The following is a 21,289-nucleotide window of genomic DNA, read 5'->3' as shown; positions in this document are numbered from 1 at the left end:
AGCCCTACCATATAGACCTAAAACTTGTAGAATTAGCCTGCAATCTTGCAAAAAGTAAGACCTGTAGCTGTAATATATCAAGCATCTCACACTCGAACCTGAAAAATAACGGTTCACACATTTACTGCTAATAAATAAATGTCATCCATTACTTCACCTGGCACAAGCCTTTTGACAAACAACAGTTCGGCAACTCGTGCCTAAATTTTGATGATTTCACTTTCAAGTGGTGTTTCAGTTGGCCTCACAAGGCTCAGTGAACCTCCTTACAGATCTTTCCACCAAGAAAAGGTGGTCAACAGAAATCAAATCTGAGACCTCAACTTTACTAACCAAAAACGCTAACCACTAGATCACATGGTCAATTTGCTTCTGCTGCTTTGACATTAGATTTCGTTGTTGCAACATTGGAAGATTAGAAAGGCCATGTATCATTCCGAACAAGTGTATTGACAACTGGAGGGAAGATACTCTTACAGACGAAGAAGCTGAAAATATAATAAAATCAGTTGCCATGGATTTGAATAAAGAGTCAGCATCATCATCTGTACCTGAAACAGCTGACAATGGATCAACACAAAGTTGTGGACAACAGCAACATCATCAGGGAAGGAAACTTTCACATAATGCCAGCAAAGTGTCATGAACAGCCAAAATGAGGTATATTGTACGTCCTATTTCTATCCTTATTCTACATAAGCACTTCATTCATACAAGTAGCGCTTGACAGTTCTACATTTGTAACAATATTGTAGTGTGTGTTATTGCTACATCTCCCCCAAATTTCTCAGGCATATACACAACGGTGATTCCACCCCAGCCAGGTATTCAGTTTGATTTGAGGGGTAATAACAAATACTATAATACAGGGTGATTCAAAAAGAATACCACAACTTTAGGAATTTAAAACTCTGCAACGACAAAAGGCAGAGCTAAGCACTATCTGTTGGTGAATTAAGGGAACTATAAAGTTTCATTTAGTTGTACATTTGTTCGCTTGAGGCGCTGTTGACTAGGCGTCAGCGTCAGTTGATGCTAAGATGGCGACCGCTCAACAGAAAGCTTTTTGTGTTATTGAGTACGGCAGAAGTGAATCGACGACAGTTGTTCAGCGTGCATTTCGAACGAAGTATGGTGTTAAAGCCACCACATTGGCACTTATCTGTCCGTAACTACCTGAGCGTCAACTACCCGAGGCGATGGACCGGCTGCCAGGCAGCCCGTGAGCACTTCATCACTGGCCTCCAAGAAGCCCTGATCTTACCCCCTGCGATTTCTTCTTATGGGGGTATGTTAAGGATATGGTGTTTCGGCCACCTCTCCCAGCCACCATTGATGATTTGAAACGAGAAATAACAGCAGCTATCCAAACTGTTACGCCTGATATGCTACAGAGAGTGTGGAACGAGTTGGAGTATCGGGTTGATATTGCTCGAGTGTCTGGAGGGGGCCATAATAACAGAAGGTTATATTATGTTTCTTTCATTAAATACACATTTTTAAAGTTGTGGTATTCTTTTTGAATCACCCTGTATAATGATCACTTGTTTATAGACATGGAACACCTGGATATTCAACAGATATCACATATTATTAAGAGCAATAATGGTTCAAAGTTGACACAAAGACCACCAAAAAGTACACACAGGTAGCACAGGCCAATTCGTTCATCCATTATGCATCACTTTTCAGAGTCATTTATTTTACTTTTCAGTTTAACCATGTTTTCTCATTTTATCTTCGTCTATTTATTGGAATCCAAATATTTTTGAAAATGTTTCTTTCATTGTAGCAGAGCTTCATCTGTGTATTTTTTTAAGTAATGTGCATGAAAAACAACATCTATGACATAAGCTTTGTTACTTGAAAACTATGTGATACATACAGCCAATTTTAATTTCAGATACAGAGAAATTGTAATGTTTGAATTGCCATTATTATTTTTAGATTTATTCCCAAAATTTTAAAGCTTTCCGTACATGGGCTATAAGATATTAATGGGCTGCTTCTTTATCTATTAACATTAATTACATCATAGAGTTTGAATTCTATTTTCTTCACAGATATTTCCCATAGGTAAAATTCTATTATTGACCTGAAAAAGTCCTGTTCTTGTAGTGTACTATGTAAAACAGAATAAATTCCGATACTAACAGAAGATAAACTTACAGTGTATTGGGACTAATTTTAAAGATATGCACATACATTAATGAGCAGCATATTTTAGCCCGGAGCCAGCAGTCTTAACGCAGATGCAGACACATAGAGTTAAAAGATATGTGTACACCTAGACATTCCAGCTTTGGGCATTGTTAAGGAAACAGATCATTATGCCAGCATGAATGAAGGCTGACAATTTTAGATGCTGAAAGACTTATTTTCCATGTTAACAACTAAACAAGTTAAATACAGGCCATGAAATACAATAAAACTTTAATGATATGCATGGCCGAAACTTTGTATTTCTACACTGCAAATGCCAGCTTTATTAAATTTGCACCACATAGTTTTAATAAGATAAACAGCGGCCCTTCATAGTTCATTTTGTAACTAATATCTTTGTGTAGTTAGGTAAATTAGTTGTTTTTATTGTGCATCACTATAAAAAGTTACTCACACTACAAAATTAAGTTAGTGGAGTTAAAATTGTGAACCTGCTCACTCTGATTGTATAGTATCTCTTGCATTTTACCTGGGTTTTTGTATTCTCATGACAAATGAGTGTCTGAAATTTCTGAAGTATGTCACACCATTAGACAAAACAAAAAACTTTATTTTATTATTTATTTAAAATGTTTACAAGTTACTTACAATATAAAAATTCAGGGAAATCTTGATTCATCACATGTCTGAATACATGAACCCATCAGCTTCAGTACCCTGTCATGTAATCTGCTGGACAATGAACATTTTATAGGAAGAATAACCCACAGGGAAAAAATTTCAAGAAAACAGCAATAAAAAATTTAAATGTCCAGACTGTGGTTCATGGTGTGGGTTCCTGTAGTCATGTCCCAGTTCACGAACCACGGGCAACGTATGAGTGGCCAAGTAAGTGGTCCCGACAGTCGAGATACCAGTTACTTTGGAATAAAGGTGGGCATCTCGGACATATTCTGAGTCGTGGTCACCTTTGTGCTCATACGGCAAAGACTACCAAATCCACCGGTTAGTCCCTCAACCATTAGGGGTAAAACTCAATGGGACTCGGGGCAAGTAAGGCTAACAACCTGCTTCCCTGGTACTTTAAATATGATGCTGGCAACAATCAGAGCAAAATGCCTTGGACCTTTGGAGGTGACGGAGTCCCACCTCTAACTGACAAACCAGGGACTCCTAAGATACGACTTGGCAAACAAATGGTAATGAGATGAGGAGCAATTAATATCAATGGGGGCTACTCTGGGAAGAAGGTAGAGCTGGCAGAGGCTGCAAGTAAGATGGGGCTGGACGTTTTAGCTGTTAGCGACATTCGGGTAAGGGGTGAGAAAGAAGAGGAAGTGGGAGAATACAAGGTCTACCTGTCAGGAGCCAAAGCAGGAATAGCACAATGGGGCGTAGGGCTTTACACCAGGAAAGAAATGGAACCCAGCGTAGTTGCAATAAGGTATGTAAATGAACGACTGATGTGGATAGATTTGACAGTGTCTAGCAAGAAAATTAGGATTGTGTCAGTATATTCGCATTGTGAAGGGACAGATCAAGATGGATAGTTTTTATGAGGCACTCAGTGATGTAGTTGTTAGAGTAAAGGACAAGGACAGTGTTCTGCTCATGGGTGATTTTAATGCCAGGATTGGAAATCGAACAGAAGGGTATGAAAAGGTTATGGGTAAATTTGGAGAGGATATGGAGGCCAACAGGAACAGGAAACAACTCTTGGATTTCTGTGCTAGTATGGGCTTAGTAATCACACACTCCTTTTTTAAACATAAGAACATTCACCGGTATACTTGGGAAGGCAGGGGAACCAGATCTGTCATTGACTATATAATAACAGATCAGGAATTCAGGAGGGCTGTGAGGGACACACATGTATTCAGGGGATTCTTTGATGACACTGATCATTATTTAATCTGCAGTGAAGCTGGGATTGTGAGGCCAAAAGTGCAGGAGGTCAGGTCCATATGTAGGAGGATAAGAGTGAAGAAACTTCAGCATAAGGAAATCAGGCACAAGTACATAACAGCGATCTCAGAAAGGTACCAGTTAGTTGAATGTAGTCAATTACAGTCACTGGAAAAGGAATGGACAAGGTACAGGGACACAGTACTAGAAGTGGCTAAAGAATGTCTTGGAACAGTAGTGTGTAAAAGTAGGATGAAGCAAACAGCTTGGTGGAATGGCACAGTCAGGGCAGCCTGTAAATGGAAAAAGAAGGCGTATCAAAAATGGCTACATACTAGAACTCAGGTAGACAGAGACAGTTATGTTGAAGAAAGAAACAAAGCAAAACAGATAATTGCAGCATCCAAGAAGAAATCTTGGGAAGACTTTGGAAATAGGTTAGAGACTATGGGTCAAGCTGCTGGAAAACCATTCTGGAGTGTAATTAGCAGTCTTCGAAAGGGAGATAAGAAGGAAATGACAAGTATTTTGGACAGGTCAGGAAAACTGCTCGTGAATCCTGTGGATTCCTTGGGCAGATGGAGGGAATATTTTGAAGAGTTGCTCAATGTAGGTGAAAATATGATCAGTAATGTTTCAGATTTCGAGGTAGAATGGGATAGGAATGATGATGGAAATAGGATCACATTTGAGGAAGTGAACAAAATGGTCAATAGATTGCAGTGCAATAAAGCAGCTAGGGTGGATGAAATTAAGTCGGAACTCATCAAATACAGTGGAATGTCAGGTCTTAAATGGCTACACAGGATAATTAAAATGGCGTGGGAGTGGGGACAGGTTCCATCAGACTGGACAAAAGCAGTAATCACACCAATCTTTATAAACATGGAAACAGAAAAGATTGTAACAACTACAGAGGTATCTCTTTAATCAGCGTTGTGGGTAAAATCTTCTCAGGTATTGTTGAAAGGAAAGTGCGAGTATTAGTTGAAGACCAATTGGATGAAAATCAGTGTGGGTTTAGGCCTCTTAGAGGTTGTCAGGACCAGATCTTTAGCTTACGGCAAATAATGGAGAAGTGTTATGAGTGGAACAGGGAATTGAATCTATGCTTTATAGATCTAGAAAAGGCATATGACCGGGTTCCTAGGAGGAAGTTATTGTCTTTTCTACGAGATTATGGAATAGGAGGCAAACTTTTGCAAGCAATTAAAGGTCTTTACATGGATAGTCAGGCAGCAGTTAGAGTTGACGGTAAATTGAGTTCATGGTTCAGAGTAGTTTCAGGGGTAAGACAAGGCTGCAACCGGTCTCCACTGTTGTTCATACTATTTATGGATCATATGTTGAAAACAATAGACTGGCTGGGTGAGATTAAGATATGTGAACACAAAATAAGCAGTCTTGCATATGCGGATGACTTAGTTGTGATGGCAGATTCGATTGAAAGTTTGCAAAGTAATATTTCAGAGCTAGATCAGAAATGTAAGGACTATGGTATGAAGATTAGCATCTCCAAAATGAAAGTAATGTCAGTGGGAAAGAAATATAAACGGATTGAGTGCCAAATAGGAGGAACAAATTTAGAACAGCTGGACAGTTTCAAGTACTTAGGATGCGTATTCTCACAGGATGGCAACATAGTGAAAGAACTGGAAGCGAGGTGTAGCAAAGCTAATGCAGTGAGCGCTCAGCTACGATCTACTCTCTTCTGCAAGAAGGAAGTCAGTACCAAGACTAAGTTATCTGTGCACCGTTCAATCTTTCGACCAACTTTGTTGTATGGGAGCGAAAGCTGGGTAGATTCAGGTTAAGTTATCAACAAGGTTGAGGTTACGGATATGAAAGTAGCTAGGATGATTGCAGGTACTAGTAGATGGGAACAATGGCAGGAGGGTGTCCACAATGAGGAAATCAAAGAAAAACTGGGAATGAACTCTATAGATGTAACAGTCAGGGTGAACAGGCTTAGATGGTGGGGTCATGTTACACGCATGGGAGAAGCAAGGTTACCCAAGAGACTCATGGGTTCTGCAGTAGAGGGTAGGAGTAGTCAGGGCAGACCAAGGAGAAGGTACCTGGATTCAGTTAAGAATGATTTTGAAGTAATAGGTTTAACATCAGAAGAGGCACCAATGTTAGCACTGAATAGGGGATCATGGAGGAATTTTATAAGGGGGCTATGCTCCAGACTGAACGCTGAAAGGCATATTCAGTCTTAAATGATGATGATGATGATGATGATGATGATGATGACTGATATGAAAATAATGATGATGATTGGTTTGTAGGACGCAATCGTGCTACTTTCAGGAATGATAATGAAATGATGAAGAAAACACAAACACCCAGTCATATCGAGGCAGGTGAAAATCCCTGACCCCGCTGAGAATCGAACCCAGGACCCCATGCTCGGGAAGTGAGAACGCGACCGCAAGACCATGAGCTGCAGACTGATATAAAAAGCCTCTTGGTTTGTGTGTGGGGCTGTCAGAAGCAATAATCTTCTTATCTGCTGTCTCCCTCTTCTTTCATTATCTTTCTTCTGCAAAATTTCTCTTGTTGCTCATATGACACAACTGTGATCCCACAACACTGAAAGTCTTCTTGCAGAATCTACAAGTGTTACTTGCCTCAAACCTTGTGAGTAACTTTTTTGGAAGCAACCGAAATGACCCATGTTACATCTACATGTTATGCAGTGGAGGGATTCACTCACTTTATGCATTTCACCTTTAGTACATCTTTCCACTAGTGCATCAGAAGTCAGTTTCCATTCCATGGGCAGCACTGTTGCCATACTGTTTTCAGACAGCTTTACCTTCCTTAAAGTGTGGGTGTTTACACAATTTTGTTTGTTGGCTCAGCACCAAGAATTCCCATGTTTTGGACATGCTGCATCCTGTTTGTTTGTTTTGTTTTAGGGCACAAAAACAAATAACGTCAAACACGTCCATGTTAGAATTGTAGAACATGAAGACAAAAAAGGTGTTAAAAACAAATAAATGTCAAGCCCAATCGATAACTCATACAGCAAAAACAAATTAGAAAATAAGTGGTAAAAAAAAGCACATTTGGTGAGGAAATGGCAAACCATCAAAGTTGATGACAATGAACACAATGAACACCACTTAACAAATGGTAATGACTGAAACAACAGTGCCCAATAAGCAAACCTAGCTAAAATGATCTCCTTGCAGCGAGCGGGCTGAGAGGATGTCAGCCAAGCTGCTGGAAGAGGTTTAATTTCCCAGAAGTTGTTCCCATGAAGGGAAGACAAGTGGTGATGGCAAAGGGACAGCACCTGCCGACAGACAGCAACACAGACATCATTGGAGGGAATGGAAGAACTAGCATGCCGCGGAAGGAGGACTGCAGCCTTGGCAGCAGTGTGAGCAGCCTCATTTCCCATCAGAGAGACATGACCAGGGACCCACAACAACATCACAGCGTATCCATCAACAGTGTGCAAGTGAAAGCTTTCCTGGGGCCAATGTACTGGCTCTGAAGTGTTCCAGAAGCCAATACCAAAACTCGTTGGTGACAATAACAAAGGCACACCACAGTCGATCTGAGAGCGATCAGTGCACAAAAAGGTACTATCGCGAAGTTTTTTGCGAAGGTCGACAAAAAAATGGCGATAGATTGAGCCTGGAGTAGCGTCCTCAGGAAGCAAATGAAGTCCAAGGTGAACAATAGCTGCCGCACAAAGCCAAGATGGTGCTCAGGATTCACACCCATTGAGAAAGAGGCAGGTAGCGTGAAGTTAAGTTGCCAGAGCAATAGCCAAAAGCAAACTCCAGGAGGTAACTGAGAAGAGGGATGTGCCCCATACTGGCGGCTAAAGGAGTCATCAAAGGAGGTGGCATAGGATGAGTGGCCACACATGGTAGACAAACGGCATGCACATCTGCTGAGGAGAAAGTCACGGCGGTAAAACAGTGGTAGTACAGCAGCTTTTGCAAACAGACTCTCAGCCAGCCTCGTGTAAAACACGCCAGTGGCCACGCGGATGCCACAATGGTGGATCATATTGAGATAGCATAAGATGGACGGACTTGCAGATGCATAAACGAAACACCCATAGTATAGTTTCAAATTTTCAAATGGGCACGGGATAGGTACAAACGGAGGGACGTGGTCCGATCCACTCCCCATGAAGTACTGCTGAGGACACTTAGTATACGGAGGGACCGGGTACAGAAGGTTGCCAGGTAGGACACATGGGAGGACTAAGAATGTTTGCTATCAAGCATGATCCTCACGAATTTCATAGTTTCAACAAATGGAAGAGCAATAGACCCACGATGTAAGGACAGTGGAAGAAAGCCACTGCACCACCAGAAATCCATACAAACAGTTTTGTCAGGAGAAAAGCAAAAGCCACTGTTGATGCTCCACAAGTAAAGTTGTTCAAGACATCACTGGAGACACTGCCCCAGGAGATAAGAACGTGGAGAGCTGCAATAGATCGCAAAATCATTAATGAAAATGGAGTCGAAGATGCCCAGTGGGAGACAGACCATAATAGGGTTTATGGCAACAGCAAAGATTTCTCACGACAGAACCCTGAAGCACACCGTTTTCCTGGATAAAGGTGTCCAACAAGACAGAAGCCACATGTACCTCAAAAGCCCAGTCTTCTACAAATTCCTTACGGAAACGGGGCAGGCAACCTCAGAAGCCCCACGTATAGAGGATACAGAGGATAACAGACCTCAGATCAGGTGTCGTAAGCTTTCTCCAAATCAAAAAACACAGCCACTGTCTGGTATTTCTGCAGAAAAACATTCATCACATGGCTGGACAAAGTGAGAATATGGTCAACTGCAGAACACCATGCTCAAAATCCACATTGTGCAGTGATTAATAAATTTTGAGACTCGAGCCACCATGCCAGGCGGGCATGAACCATACATTCCATCACCTTGCAAACACAGCTGAAGAGAGAATTGGCGCAGTTGGTAGAAGGAAGGTGTTTGTCCTTATTGGGCTCAGGTATAAATATGACAGTGGTTTCATGGCAGTGACTGGGAAACGTGCCCTCTGCCCAAATGCGACTGTATGTATGTAGGAGAAAGTGCTTGCCCGCAGGAGAATGGTACTGCAGCATCCGAATGTGAACACTCTTCAGCTCTGGGGCAGAGGACTGGGATGAAGTGAGAGCATGATCTACTCCCTCATAGTAAAGGCAGCATTGTAGCACTCACGATTCTGAGAAGAGAAGGCTGTGGTCGGAACCTCCTCCACTTATTTCTGAAGGAGGAAAGCAGTACGATAGTGGGTGGAGCTCGAAATCTCCACAAAATAGAGACCCGAGGTGTTGGAGGTAGCAACCGGGTCCACTATGACAACATCTGCCATGGTCAGGCCAGAAATTGGGGAATGGACATTGGTCCCACAGAGCTATTGGAGGTCGGCCCACACGATGGACGAGGGAGTGGAACTCTTAAAAGAACTAGTGAAGGAAATCCAGCTAACTTTTCCGCTATCCCACAGTACACTACAACACTGCACATGCAACTGTTTACTAAAAATGCAGTTCACCATAATAGAATGACTGTTAACGCAAAATTCGATGCGGCACACCTCAGTCCCCTGAGGGACCGGGATATGGCACAGTAAAGATTAAGTGCGAGGAATGGACCATTCCGCGGCGGTAAGGATAACGTCTGCAGGGTATTCTACCTCGTCATCACAACTGGGAAAATGTCGTTCACAGAAGGTCTTCAGCGAGGAGTAAAGCCTTCTGTTGGCCTTATAGAAAGCTGCAATTTGGGTTTGCACATAGTTGGGGTAGGGTGTGAATGTCATCCCAACAAGCAGCATGACTCCTCCACGAGATGGATTGCCATCCTCAGGGGGGAAGGTTAAAGCAGGTGGAAACAAATTCAAGAGGTCAAAGTGTTTGTGAGGGCGCAATTTTGTTTCCTGGAGCCAGGGAACATGTGGACGCTGCGATTCAAAGAGCAACCGTAATTCCTCCTTGTTGGATCTAAGGCTACAAACGTCCCATTGGAGGAGAGTCACGATGGGGAAAGGGGAAGAGGGAAAAAATGAAGGGGTGCCACCTCAGTAACTGCCGATCGCCAGCCATCGAAGACTCTCAGCTACAGGGTGCAGATGGTGGAGGATCCTGTTCTATGATATCTACAGAGGTGTCGACTTTCTTCCTCAGTCAATCTGCAGATTCTAGTGCGACACGAAGGTCGGCTGGGTGAGGCTACCACGTGGCGAAACCATTGAAGAGGATCTCCAAGTCAGCGAAGAAGACCATTTGCCTTTGTTTGATTTCTCACAGCCTTTGCAGTTGGCAGATCAAGATTCAGATGTTTGTTGGCTGGAGGGACACAAAAATTCTTTGTGGGAGTGTTCTTTCCATCCTGTCTGACCTGCTAGTAGTGTAGCAGGTGATTTCACTGTGTGAGGCAGAAATTTGGTGGCTTGTCGTACAGCTGTAGGAGAAGAACAGGGATACTCGGTGACACTGGGTGAATTTACAACCACAGTGCTGAATCTGAGGTCACAAGTCTGTGTGGTCATGTCCTTCTTGGAGCGAGATGTAGCAAGATGTAGCAAGAACGGTAAAATGCAGGCCCTCTGACAACCCAACAAGTTGCTAGTGACAGGGTAAGGCACTTTCATTCACGCAGATCTCCTGGATGATACACTAATCGAGATACACGGGACATTCTCAGGAGGAGGTTGCATGGCCGCCATTGCAATTGATACAGTGGGGCGAAGGGGCGGGCAATTGCAGTCGTGAGCATACCAACCACTTGTAACACATTTGACCAGGTGTCAACAAGACATTCAAGTGTGGTTGTAACGATGACACTGGTAGCAGCGCATCAGGTCCAAAATGTATGGTTGGACTGTGATGACTTCATAGCTTGCTTTGATCTTTGATGGAAACACTACTCTATCAAAGTGAGAAAAGGAGTGAGTGTGGACACTAAAGATGTATCTACCTTTTCCATCATCCAGTGGACTGCAGTGATGCATATATGACCACTGTCTCTGGCTGCCTCGGCAACCAGAGATAGTGGTTTGTTTGTGTGTGTGTGTGTGTGTGTGTGTGTGTGTGTGTGTGTGTGTGTGTGTGTGTGTGTGTTTTGTCTAATTCTAATGAAGGTCTATTTGTTTGACAGTCTTTTTGTTGTACCTATCTGCAACTCAGCATCTCTGAGGGCGTAGCAACGCATCCTTACCAGAATATTGTCATTATTCTGTCCTGGATTTCTCAAGATTATTTATAGGAGATTATTTATAGGTAAAAGACACTGGGAATCACTTCAAATGAATCACACACACAATTGTTTCACATGCCGAATGGTATTCCTCCCCAACCAAACTGACAACTCCTTGAAGCCGCAGAGTATGTTCTATCAACCGATACCTTGTTTTACTCAAGTTGTGCCAGACGTTTCTTTTCTGCCCAATTCAACTTGTGACATTCGCCTTCTTTATTTCTTCGTTGATAGTCCTCGGTGTTGATGTACTGCATTGTTATACTCGCTTAAAAATGGGCGGTTGGAAGTTCAACACTGACTACTGTAAATGATGTGGCTGACAGTTGCGTTTCACAACTCTTTTCTTTCACTGCTTACAACCTTAAATCACACAGTTATATGACCAGTTCACCATTGATAAACCTCATTAATAGTTGCAGGTAAACATCAGCACACTGCTATGGTAGTTTGCTGTTGAACATCTATGAGCAGTAAAAACCCAACCACACAGTTCAAGCATAATAATACAGTAAGTGTGACACTATTTCTCAAACAAATTGAACAGACACTGTCATTGTTTTAACACACAGTCTACATGTGTTCCACTAATTCCACTGTTAAGTTACTGCATTATTGTTGCTCTAAGTGATACAGACTTCCCATCCGAAAATCGGCCGGGGACTGACTGTCTCGGGACCAAAAATCGGGTCTTTATATATCCTCACAATAATAAGTACTGAAACTGTACATCGTTCGATGTTTAATTTACAGAATTTTGGAATTAAATAAGGGCTGGCTTTTCTAACATGTTTTTGAATAGAGCCAAATAAATACTTTAAGAATCCTAGTAGTGCTTCTTCCAAATGTTTATAATTATTACAGAATTTATATTTGCTTGTAAGTCAACAGAATCTAAGTCATGAAACAATTACTGATTTCACCCTATAACAAAAGATATAACTAGGAATGTTGTTGTTGTTGTTGTTGTGGTCTTCAGTCCTGAGACCAGTTTGATGCAGCTCTCCATGCTACTCTATCCTGTGCAAGCTTCTTCATCTCCCAGTACCTACTGCAACCTACATCCTTCTGAATTTGTTTAGTGTATTCATCTCTTGGTCTCCCCCTACGATTTTTACCCTCCACGCTGCCCTCCAATACTAAATTGGTGATCCCTTGATGCCTCAGAACATGTCCTACCAACCGATCCCTTCTTCTGGTCAAGTTGTGCCACAAACTTCTCTTCTCCCAAATCCTATTCAATACTTCCTCATTAGTTATGTGATCTACCCATCTAATCTTCAGCATTCTTCTGTAGCACCACATTTCAAAAGCTTCTATTCTCTTCTTGTCCAAACTATTTACCGTCCATGTTTCACTTCCATACATGGCTACACTCCATACAAATACTTTCAGAAATGATTTCCTGACACTTCAATCTATACTCGATGTTAACAAATTTCTCTTCTTCAGAAACGCTTTCCTTGCTATTGCCAGTCTACATTTTATATCCTCTCTACTTCGACCATCATCAGTTATTTTGCTCTCCAAATAGCAAAACTCCTTTACTACTTTAAGTGTCTCATTTCCTAATCTAATACCCTCAACATCACCCGACTTAATTCGACTATATTCCATAACTAGGAATAATCACAGTAAATCAGGAAATTAATTACATACACAAAACTAAGCATAAAATTAGTTCTGGTGCCATATTTGTTAAGACTGACGGCCAACCTTTCTCTTATATAGCAGATTATACTCATGTATGTTAATGGTAACTAGCCAAAAATGAAAAAAATTAATTTATGGAGGCAGATGGCAAAACAAGAGAGGAAGTAAAGAGAACCCAAATTGTTTCTTCACGAATTCACTACCTCCTTATTAGCTATTCGATCTTCCCTTCCTATCTTCAACATTCTTGTGTAGCACCACATATCAAAAGCTTCTATTCTCTTCTTCTCTGAACAGCTTATCACTCAAGTATCACTTATGTACAAGGATACACTCCAGCAAATACTTCCAGAAAACACTTCCTATCATTTACATTTTTGTATTTGATCCAATTAAATTTTTCTTTTTTGGAAATGCTTTTCTTGCTACTGTTAGTCTATATTTTATATCCTAGAACTTCAGCCACCACCAGTTATTTTTGTGCCCAAATAACAAAACTCATCTATTACCTATAGCGTCATTCCATCTAAAGTGGTCTAGAGGTTCCCACACGGCCACCACGGATTTTGATGAAATTTTGTATGAACATTTGCATATACCCCCAATAAACATTGGTAAAGTTTTACAATAACTAATCCAATATTCTGGGGATATAATCATTTGTTTGATCCCGCAGCACAGCTGTCAACAGGGCATCCATGAGTTTTTGGCAAGTTTGAGACACAAAATCTCTGGCAATATCTTGAAAGAAACAAAACTAGGCCACCTTGTACAACTTTTTTGCACTCTCTCAAATGTAATAATAAGAAAAGAGTTTCTGAAAAATTTTCTTACAGTGCTACTTTGTGTGTTTTTACATTTCTCTCAAACCCAAACTGCATCCTCTAGTATGGTTTCTACCAGTTGTTTCATTCTTCTGTAAATAACTCGTGTTACTACTTTACACTGATAACTTATTAAAGTGATGGTTTAAATAGTTTAAATATTTAAAAAATTGGATAACGAAAAGTGGTTTACACAGTAGTTCATCAGAAATTAGCCTAAAACCATTCTCTGAAAGCAGCCACTGAACTATCCAAAAGACAAATACATAAGCAAGTTTTTCCATTCTTCCACAACTAATATGTGGTAGTACTTTATGATCATGACTTATTAAACTGATAGTCCAGTTTTATTTACACCCATCAGCAATGGTCTTATTTGAAACTGTAATTATTATAATGAATACAGATCTATTAAAGTAATATCATAATTGTGTGAAGAACACACAAGAAGCAAACAGGTATCACATCCCAGGATAAACAAAAAGTGGTTTATTCAGCAGCTCATCAGAAATGAGCCTAAAATCATTCTCCGGAAGCAAGCACTGAACCACTCACATGAGACATAAATTTATCAGTCTGTATAACGAGAAATTTGGCCTGATCAGAACCTTACCATGTGACAGTTGTCACAACAAAGCAAGGATAGTTAAGCATACCAGAACAGCCACCGTTCATCACTGAACACCCGAAACACTTTCAAGGGTTGCTGGAATTTGGATCTTCTGAGAAATAAAAACAGGTTTAATATTCTGGATGCATGATGCAGGGTTGGAGGGAATACACAGCCTTGCACAAGAAGAATAATGTTGCAGACAACTTCATGTCTTCACACCACATGATGGGTTACTTCCTTGTGCCGGCAACCATCTTGCTGTTGGGTCATGTGCTCGAGCCTGTGCTAAAGGCTGCCCAGCTACACCATCACTGTTCACCGGTCCTTTTGGGCACTCACTGTTGCCAATAAAAGCACTGTGCAGGCATATGCCTTCAACTTTGGACATCCTGGGTTCTACGGCTTAACACTGTCTGTTTCTGTGTGTTGTCCCTGCAGCCAGGGCCTTCCCTCACAAACACAATGGTGCTTGGTCCCCATGGTAGCATAGTCATCAGCAGTGACAACTACTGCATATGTTGCCTGCCAGGCCACTGAAGTGCTGAAGCTGGCATGCTGCAGTGTCCTATGTCACCAACAACAATAACCTACTACCGAGCGGGGTGGCGCAGTGGTTAGACACTGGACTCGCATTCGGGAGGACGACGGTTCAATCCCGCGTCCGGCGATCCTGATTTGGGTTTTCCGTGATTTCCCTAAATCACTCCAGGCAAATGCCGGGATGGTTCCTCTGAAAGGGCACGGCCGACTTCCTTCCCAATCCTTCCCTAATCCGATGAGACCGATGACCACGCTGTCTGGTCTCCTTCCCCAAACCAACCAACCAACCAACAATAACCTAACATCCAGACGAGTCCATCCTTGTAATTGAAATGAACAAAGCATTATGATAACCAGGAGTGTTTTACTGAACATTTGTCATACAAATATAGTCACCACCACACAGCAGCCCACGTTCAGGTAGGAAGATGTCGTGCATTCTGGGTTGCCATCAGCCATTTCACTTGTTACTGTAGTAGCCACATCCTGCCTCAACATTCCGGCGTCAAAAGTGCTCGCTGCTATGTTGACAGCCGCTATCAATCGAGAGCACACTCCAGCTGCCACATCACCACCATTCCAATTTACAGCTTCAACAGTACGAGTGTGGTGATTGAGCTTGTGCTCTATGTACAAACATAGACATCTGCAGGTGTGGTTTGTGAAAGCACAAGGACTTGCATATATGTCTCAGTTTAAAAGTAAAATTAAGGAATACTATTCACAGCGAGTAAGATGTAAGCAGAACAATTTGCAGGACCACAAGCAGCCTGTCACATGCTGAACGCGCTGACGCTATGGGCAAGGCGTACATCAGTGTTCAGAGTTGAGACAGCTCACAATTCATTGCAGAAATTGAGATAATTTCCTGATCTTATGTATTAGTGCTTGTAGTAGCTACCTTTGTTTCCTTAAATTTTAATATACTTTACCTGTATTGTATGCAGAATGAGGCAAGTAAACTGAAGATACTGTTTTGAGAATATGTGATAGTTTGTGCCATTTGGAACAGGCTATGTGTTCTGTGCTGAGGAAAGCTATGGCTTATTCTTTTTAAGTATGTATGGTCAGCCATTCAGGAAGAAATAGTACACTACAATAAGAAGTTTCTCTTAATTTAAACATTCCCATCAACATTCTGTTTTCTGCTCTTGTTTTCTTTGTGTAATCACTGCAAGGTACGCCACATTGTCTTTGATACTGCGGGGAGCCACCCTGGATGAAACAATGCCAGTTTTAGCAGTCCAAGTAGCACACTTGTGAGCAAACAGTGCAGACATGTCTAAGCCAAATGAAGGCTGTGGGATGAGGTCAGGTAGTTATAGCAGAGAAAATGAAGGTTGTGAGAGAGAAGTAGCATTCCACCATAGAATTACTTCAGAGGTAGTGGAGAAAATGCAGCAAATTGATGGGTTAGAAATAGGCAGCTGTGTGGTCATCTGCCAACAATTCATGATGTGTTTGTGCAAAGTATTACAAGATTAAAATAGAAAACTGTTCATGCGGGACCAGAAAGGAAGGAGAAAGAAGTCAGAAGTGTAAGTTTAAGTGATGTGTAAAGTAATAATATTGCAGAAGTTAAGGAGAGTAAGGTAGAATTATCAGCTCCAATACATTATGATAATGCAGTGTCTGAGTCATGCTAGTACCAGACAAAGTGAATGTATGCTGTACTGAAGTTACTGAGTGTGTGAACAGCAAGATGGCTGATATTGATTTAGGTGCAGTAATGTCTACCCTATTGGGTGCTATGTAGAGAACACTGAAACTGGGCTGTACGAACAGGCAATTACATGTGCCAATGATTTTTGTGTCACGCAAAGTGGAACTGCAGGTGATAACTTTGTTGTAGACACTGGATGCACAGGAAGCTATTGGTGATGTCAGCTGTGCTGCAACTGTAGTGGATAAGGAAGTATTTCCAAAGGATGTAGGCCTAGTTAGGTTGCCACCTGTGGTGCCGCCATCTCCTCAGGGGAGTGAAGAAGGAACAAAACGAAGAGGGGACATGCTTGTATGGCTGATGATTGTGCCAACAAAACAGAATCCCTTCAGGAATTTGCACATACAGGAGGTTTGTAAAGTTGATGGTATTTGCAATGTTATGTGTACTGAGGGTAAAAAAAAAAAAAAAAAAAAAAAAAAAAAAAAAACACTGTGTTAATCATTCTTTGGCAGCAATGCACCACCAAACTCAGGGAGACATTGTTTCAGCAGGAGCAGACAGTTGCAAATAATATACTGTCCCATTGTTGTATCGACATGAGGAGAGCATCAGCTACACAACACACAAAATCATTAAGATTCATGTGATAAAAAGCGCTGCAGGACACAGGGAAGTTGTTTTGGATGAGCAAAGGTACATGGATGAGTGACAGTCAATCTTTAATTAGCTTTAAAGTAATGGAAATAGGTGGAACTACTAGACAGTATATTGTATATGTGGTTATTGTGTGAACATAGTTTTAAGAATGTGTTTGCTGTGAAAATTTAAGGGTAACTTCAGTTGCATAGAAGGCAAAGTTACGGATTATTTGTCAAAACAGTCAATTAAGAGATGTAATGCCACACATGAGAAATTAATTGCATGGAACCATTTGCTATTAAACGATTGCTAAGAAATCCATTAAGAAGAACAGACTCTCATAATTTAGTTTGGTAGTTTGTCGTGTGATAATTCAAAATTGAATTCAGATTAATATAGAGCCAATGAATCATGTGGTTTATACTAAATCTCTAATCACAATAAGGAGAAATGGAGGCTGTTTATTTGTTTTTATTATGCCAACCTGTGAAATGTGGTAAGATTATTTTGTCTGATACTGTAAACAGATCACAATCCAGAGACAGGATTCTTCAAAAGAGGGTGGAATGTTGCACCGTGGTTTCGCAGAGGGGAATGTACTGTTCCGGTGCCACTCAGTGGAATGACATCATGAAGGAGGAACTCGTCGTCAGCCTGAAGCCCACATACCGTTTCACAAGAAAGTGTATTCAGAGAGAGAGAGAGAGAGAGAGAGAGAGAGAGAGAGAGAGAGAGAGAGAGAGAGAGAAGAGAGAATGCACATACAGGACACTGGCAATGTAGGAAGTGCCTAGCAGCACCTCAGAAAGGTAAAGTGGATGACAAATCTAAGAAGACTCTGGGGGATCTGACAAAACAAGAAAACCTGAGCGAATCAAATCATTGCCACCCAAAGGCAACGCCCTTTTGCCCGGAGATCTGTGGTAGAAGTGCAAGCATTGGAGAGAAACTCATTAACTGATTCATGTATACACCCCCCCCCCCCCTCCCAAATCAGACACTCACTCACTTATGCAGTATCCACATGTGAATTTGATGATGAACAATACAGTCTCACCAACCACTAACTTCAAGAGCAAGAAGCTGCAGTACCGGATGAAGCAGCAGCCACATTTCACAGACTTCTGACTCCAGCAGCTGCAGGCACCTGCCGGAGCTAGAGTTTGAATGCAGAAAACTTGTCATCTTCACATTGCTCAATGACTCTCTCCTCCTCGTGACCACACCTCCAAAGTGTATCGGGTGTTTGAGCCTGGACTAGGATCTGCCCGGATATGCTGTTGTTATCCATCACTCCTTGACAGCCATTAAGTTGCTGATCACCAACCGGTACAGACATAGGCCTTCAACTATGGACATGCTTGAAGACACAGCTCAACACAATCCATTCCAGTGTGTTTCCACTGTGGTCGTGGCCTCCCCTTAATGCCGGCACCTCACTCGCATGAGGGCTCCAAGACGGCTCTTATATCAGCAATCGCAGCTTCTTCATGTGTTTCCTATCTGGCAGGTGAAATACTGATGTCAATATGAAGTGCGCTCACAGTGTCCTACATCCACCCTTCAAGCTTGCAATAAGCATGTATAAAGTTAATCAAGGCTGTTTTACTGGGAGATCACTTTATGAGTACAATCATCATCACTTCTGTAGTCCACGTCCAAATCTTCCTGGGTATCCATCAGCTGCTTATGCAGTGGTCACATACCGACCCCCACAATACAGAGCTACAGTACATACACAAAAACACATGAATGTCACTCAGCGCTCATGTGTGTTATGAATTGTAAATCTGTAGTGAACTAAAATGACAGTGAAAATGACGAATATTCATATACTGGAGACAAAATATGCATTTAAGAAATAAATAATTAAGACTGGAAAAGAATTTGTATCTGCCAAAGATAAGCATAGTACCATGAATATTTAAGTACAGTTGTTGTACAGTGGTCCAAAGCAGCTGCAGGTCCCTCTCCCCCGCCCCCTATTTACCCTTGAATTATTGTAGGATCCCACACAATAAACCATCAAATAAAATTAATAATGTTCTGAAGTAGACAAATGAAATGTCAGTAGCAACAAAATGGAGACTGATAGAACCCATTAATAAACATTTAGGGTCAACTGAATCTACAAATTCTGTATGTTAACTTCCCCTCAAGATGTAATGGTGTTGTGACATCATACATGCACAAACTGGAAGAGAACATAACACGAATTTGGAATGCAGGTGTGGTAATAAGACTGCTCCGTAGCACACCCCAAAATATGGGCTACAATGAAACATGACAATCTGAAAGAGTTGATGAAGCCAATGAATGTGAATACAAAATCTTAACTGTGGTGGCATACTGATTAGTGGTAAAGGATACATATTGGACTCCCTTACACTTTTCAATATAACATGGATGTAAACATCAGTCTTAGCTACAAGTCAATTTGTTACCACAACCGGATTTTCTGCTTTCACATTCATTGGCATCGCCAACACTCAACTAAATTGTCACCTTCTAACCTAACCTAGACCTCACGCTGTGCTACAGATCAGTCTGTCATCACTTCAAAGATTTCAGGAACAGTTCAATACATAACTTCAGATCTGATTTGTAGTGCAGCCAAACATCTGGTTTAGGATGAAGATGACTAAGTTGGCGAAGTGGTACCAAGGCTTTCAATTAAACCAACAGTTACAAAGTGTACAGTAAAGTAGATGGGACGAAGGCATATTAAGATTGTAACACACTGTCAACAACAATGTCATCAGAGACGGAGCACAAACTTCGATTACTATAGGATGGATTTGGAAATAGGACGTGTCCTTTCAAAGTATTCCCTTCATTTGCGTTTAGCAATTTTGGGAAATCATGGAAAACATACATCTGGATGGCTGGAGATGGATTTTGAACCGTAGTCCTTCCAAATGCAAGTCCAGCTCTTTAGAAACTAAACTGATTGTTACACTTAGTCTGACACACTGAATGCTATGTTTTTTGTCATCTGTAGCAACTTCTGTGAACAGAAGTCATACTGTGTCAAAAGTTTCTTAAGTTGCAAATATGTTCGTAACGACAAAGAACCTGGAATTCAACAGGCACAACCATCAATATCAAAATTACTTTTTGTAGTTATTAAGTTACTTTCGCTCCATGTTATCACAATAATCCAGCTGCCTGAATAGTACTTATGTGCGAAATATTGACACCTGGTTAAAGCATTATTTTATTAGGAAGAATATGCTTAGTTTTTCCAATTCTTAACAGGGAACACGGCATCTAAACTCTTCTATGTCAATTCTAGTTAGAACTGATTAACCCAGTCAAGAGCAAAGATGAAATCCATACAACTCCCAACACTTCGTACACCCCGTGATGGTGAGCGCCAATAATGAGTAACGTGGGTACAGTAAAAGCCAACGTAGTGATGCCAGCAAAAAAGTCTGTCGACGTAAGTGAAGATTTTTTTTTTTTTTTCCTATTCACAAAAAATTGCTTTACCTGCAACGTCTGTAGAGTTCTCAGTAGGTTGGATTCTTTCAGGTACTGCTGAATTAGACGGACAACGCTACAAAAAGAAAATGTGTCACGATATTTCACAACAAGAAATTTATAAATGTACAGCGTTAACACGCTCCTTATACTCACTCCGCAGACTCGATTTCTATAGACATCTCTTAACAATATTATTATCCACTCTCTCAGAAACAACAACAATCCAATGAATTGTATAGTCGAAGACATATACATCTTTTCATATCGAGTATTTGGAAGCACAGAACGTCAAAATTCGATACAATTACTTGAATCTCGATTCTGAGTCCCTTCAATTCCATATTGAATGATAATCATCACCTATCACATTTATCTTACTGATTCACAGGAAGAAACGACAACTACAGAAATAGTTTAATAAATAACAAGGTATTATTTAATGATTCGAATAAAGGAAAGCAACACGAAATACCGTGAAATCAGAAAAAGGTAAAGATAAACAAATACTAAACAACCTTAGGATTAAGGACGTGATTGAGCTAACGAATGA

General features: G+C 41.1%; 1 protein-coding gene across 1 annotated transcript in view; it reads right to left on the bottom strand.

The window, feature by feature from the left end:
- Nucleotides 1-21,008, bottom strand: part of LOC126092214 (WD40 repeat-containing protein SMU1) — a 114,381-nt gene extending 93,373 nt beyond the window's left edge. Inside the window, exons 1-2 of the mRNA XM_049907710.1 lie at nucleotides 20,893-21,008; nucleotides 20,746-20,812 (exon numbers count right to left, since the gene is read on the bottom strand). Coding sequence (XP_049763667.1) covers nucleotides 20,746-20,812; nucleotides 20,893-20,918 — 93 coding nt within the window. The 5' untranslated portion in view covers nucleotides 20,919-21,008. The remainder of the gene's footprint in view (nucleotides 1-20,745; nucleotides 20,813-20,892) is intronic.
- Nucleotides 21,009-21,289: the final 281 nt, after the last annotated feature.

Source organism: Schistocerca cancellata, chromosome 7 (genome assembly GCF_023864275.1).
Source record: "Schistocerca cancellata isolate TAMUIC-IGC-003103 chromosome 7, iqSchCanc2.1, whole genome shotgun sequence".
Taxonomy (NCBI): Eukaryota; Metazoa; Arthropoda; class Insecta; order Orthoptera; family Acrididae; genus Schistocerca; species Schistocerca cancellata.
The sequence above is the reverse complement of the archived record's forward strand: the minus strand, read 5'-3'. Positions and strand labels throughout refer to the sequence as shown.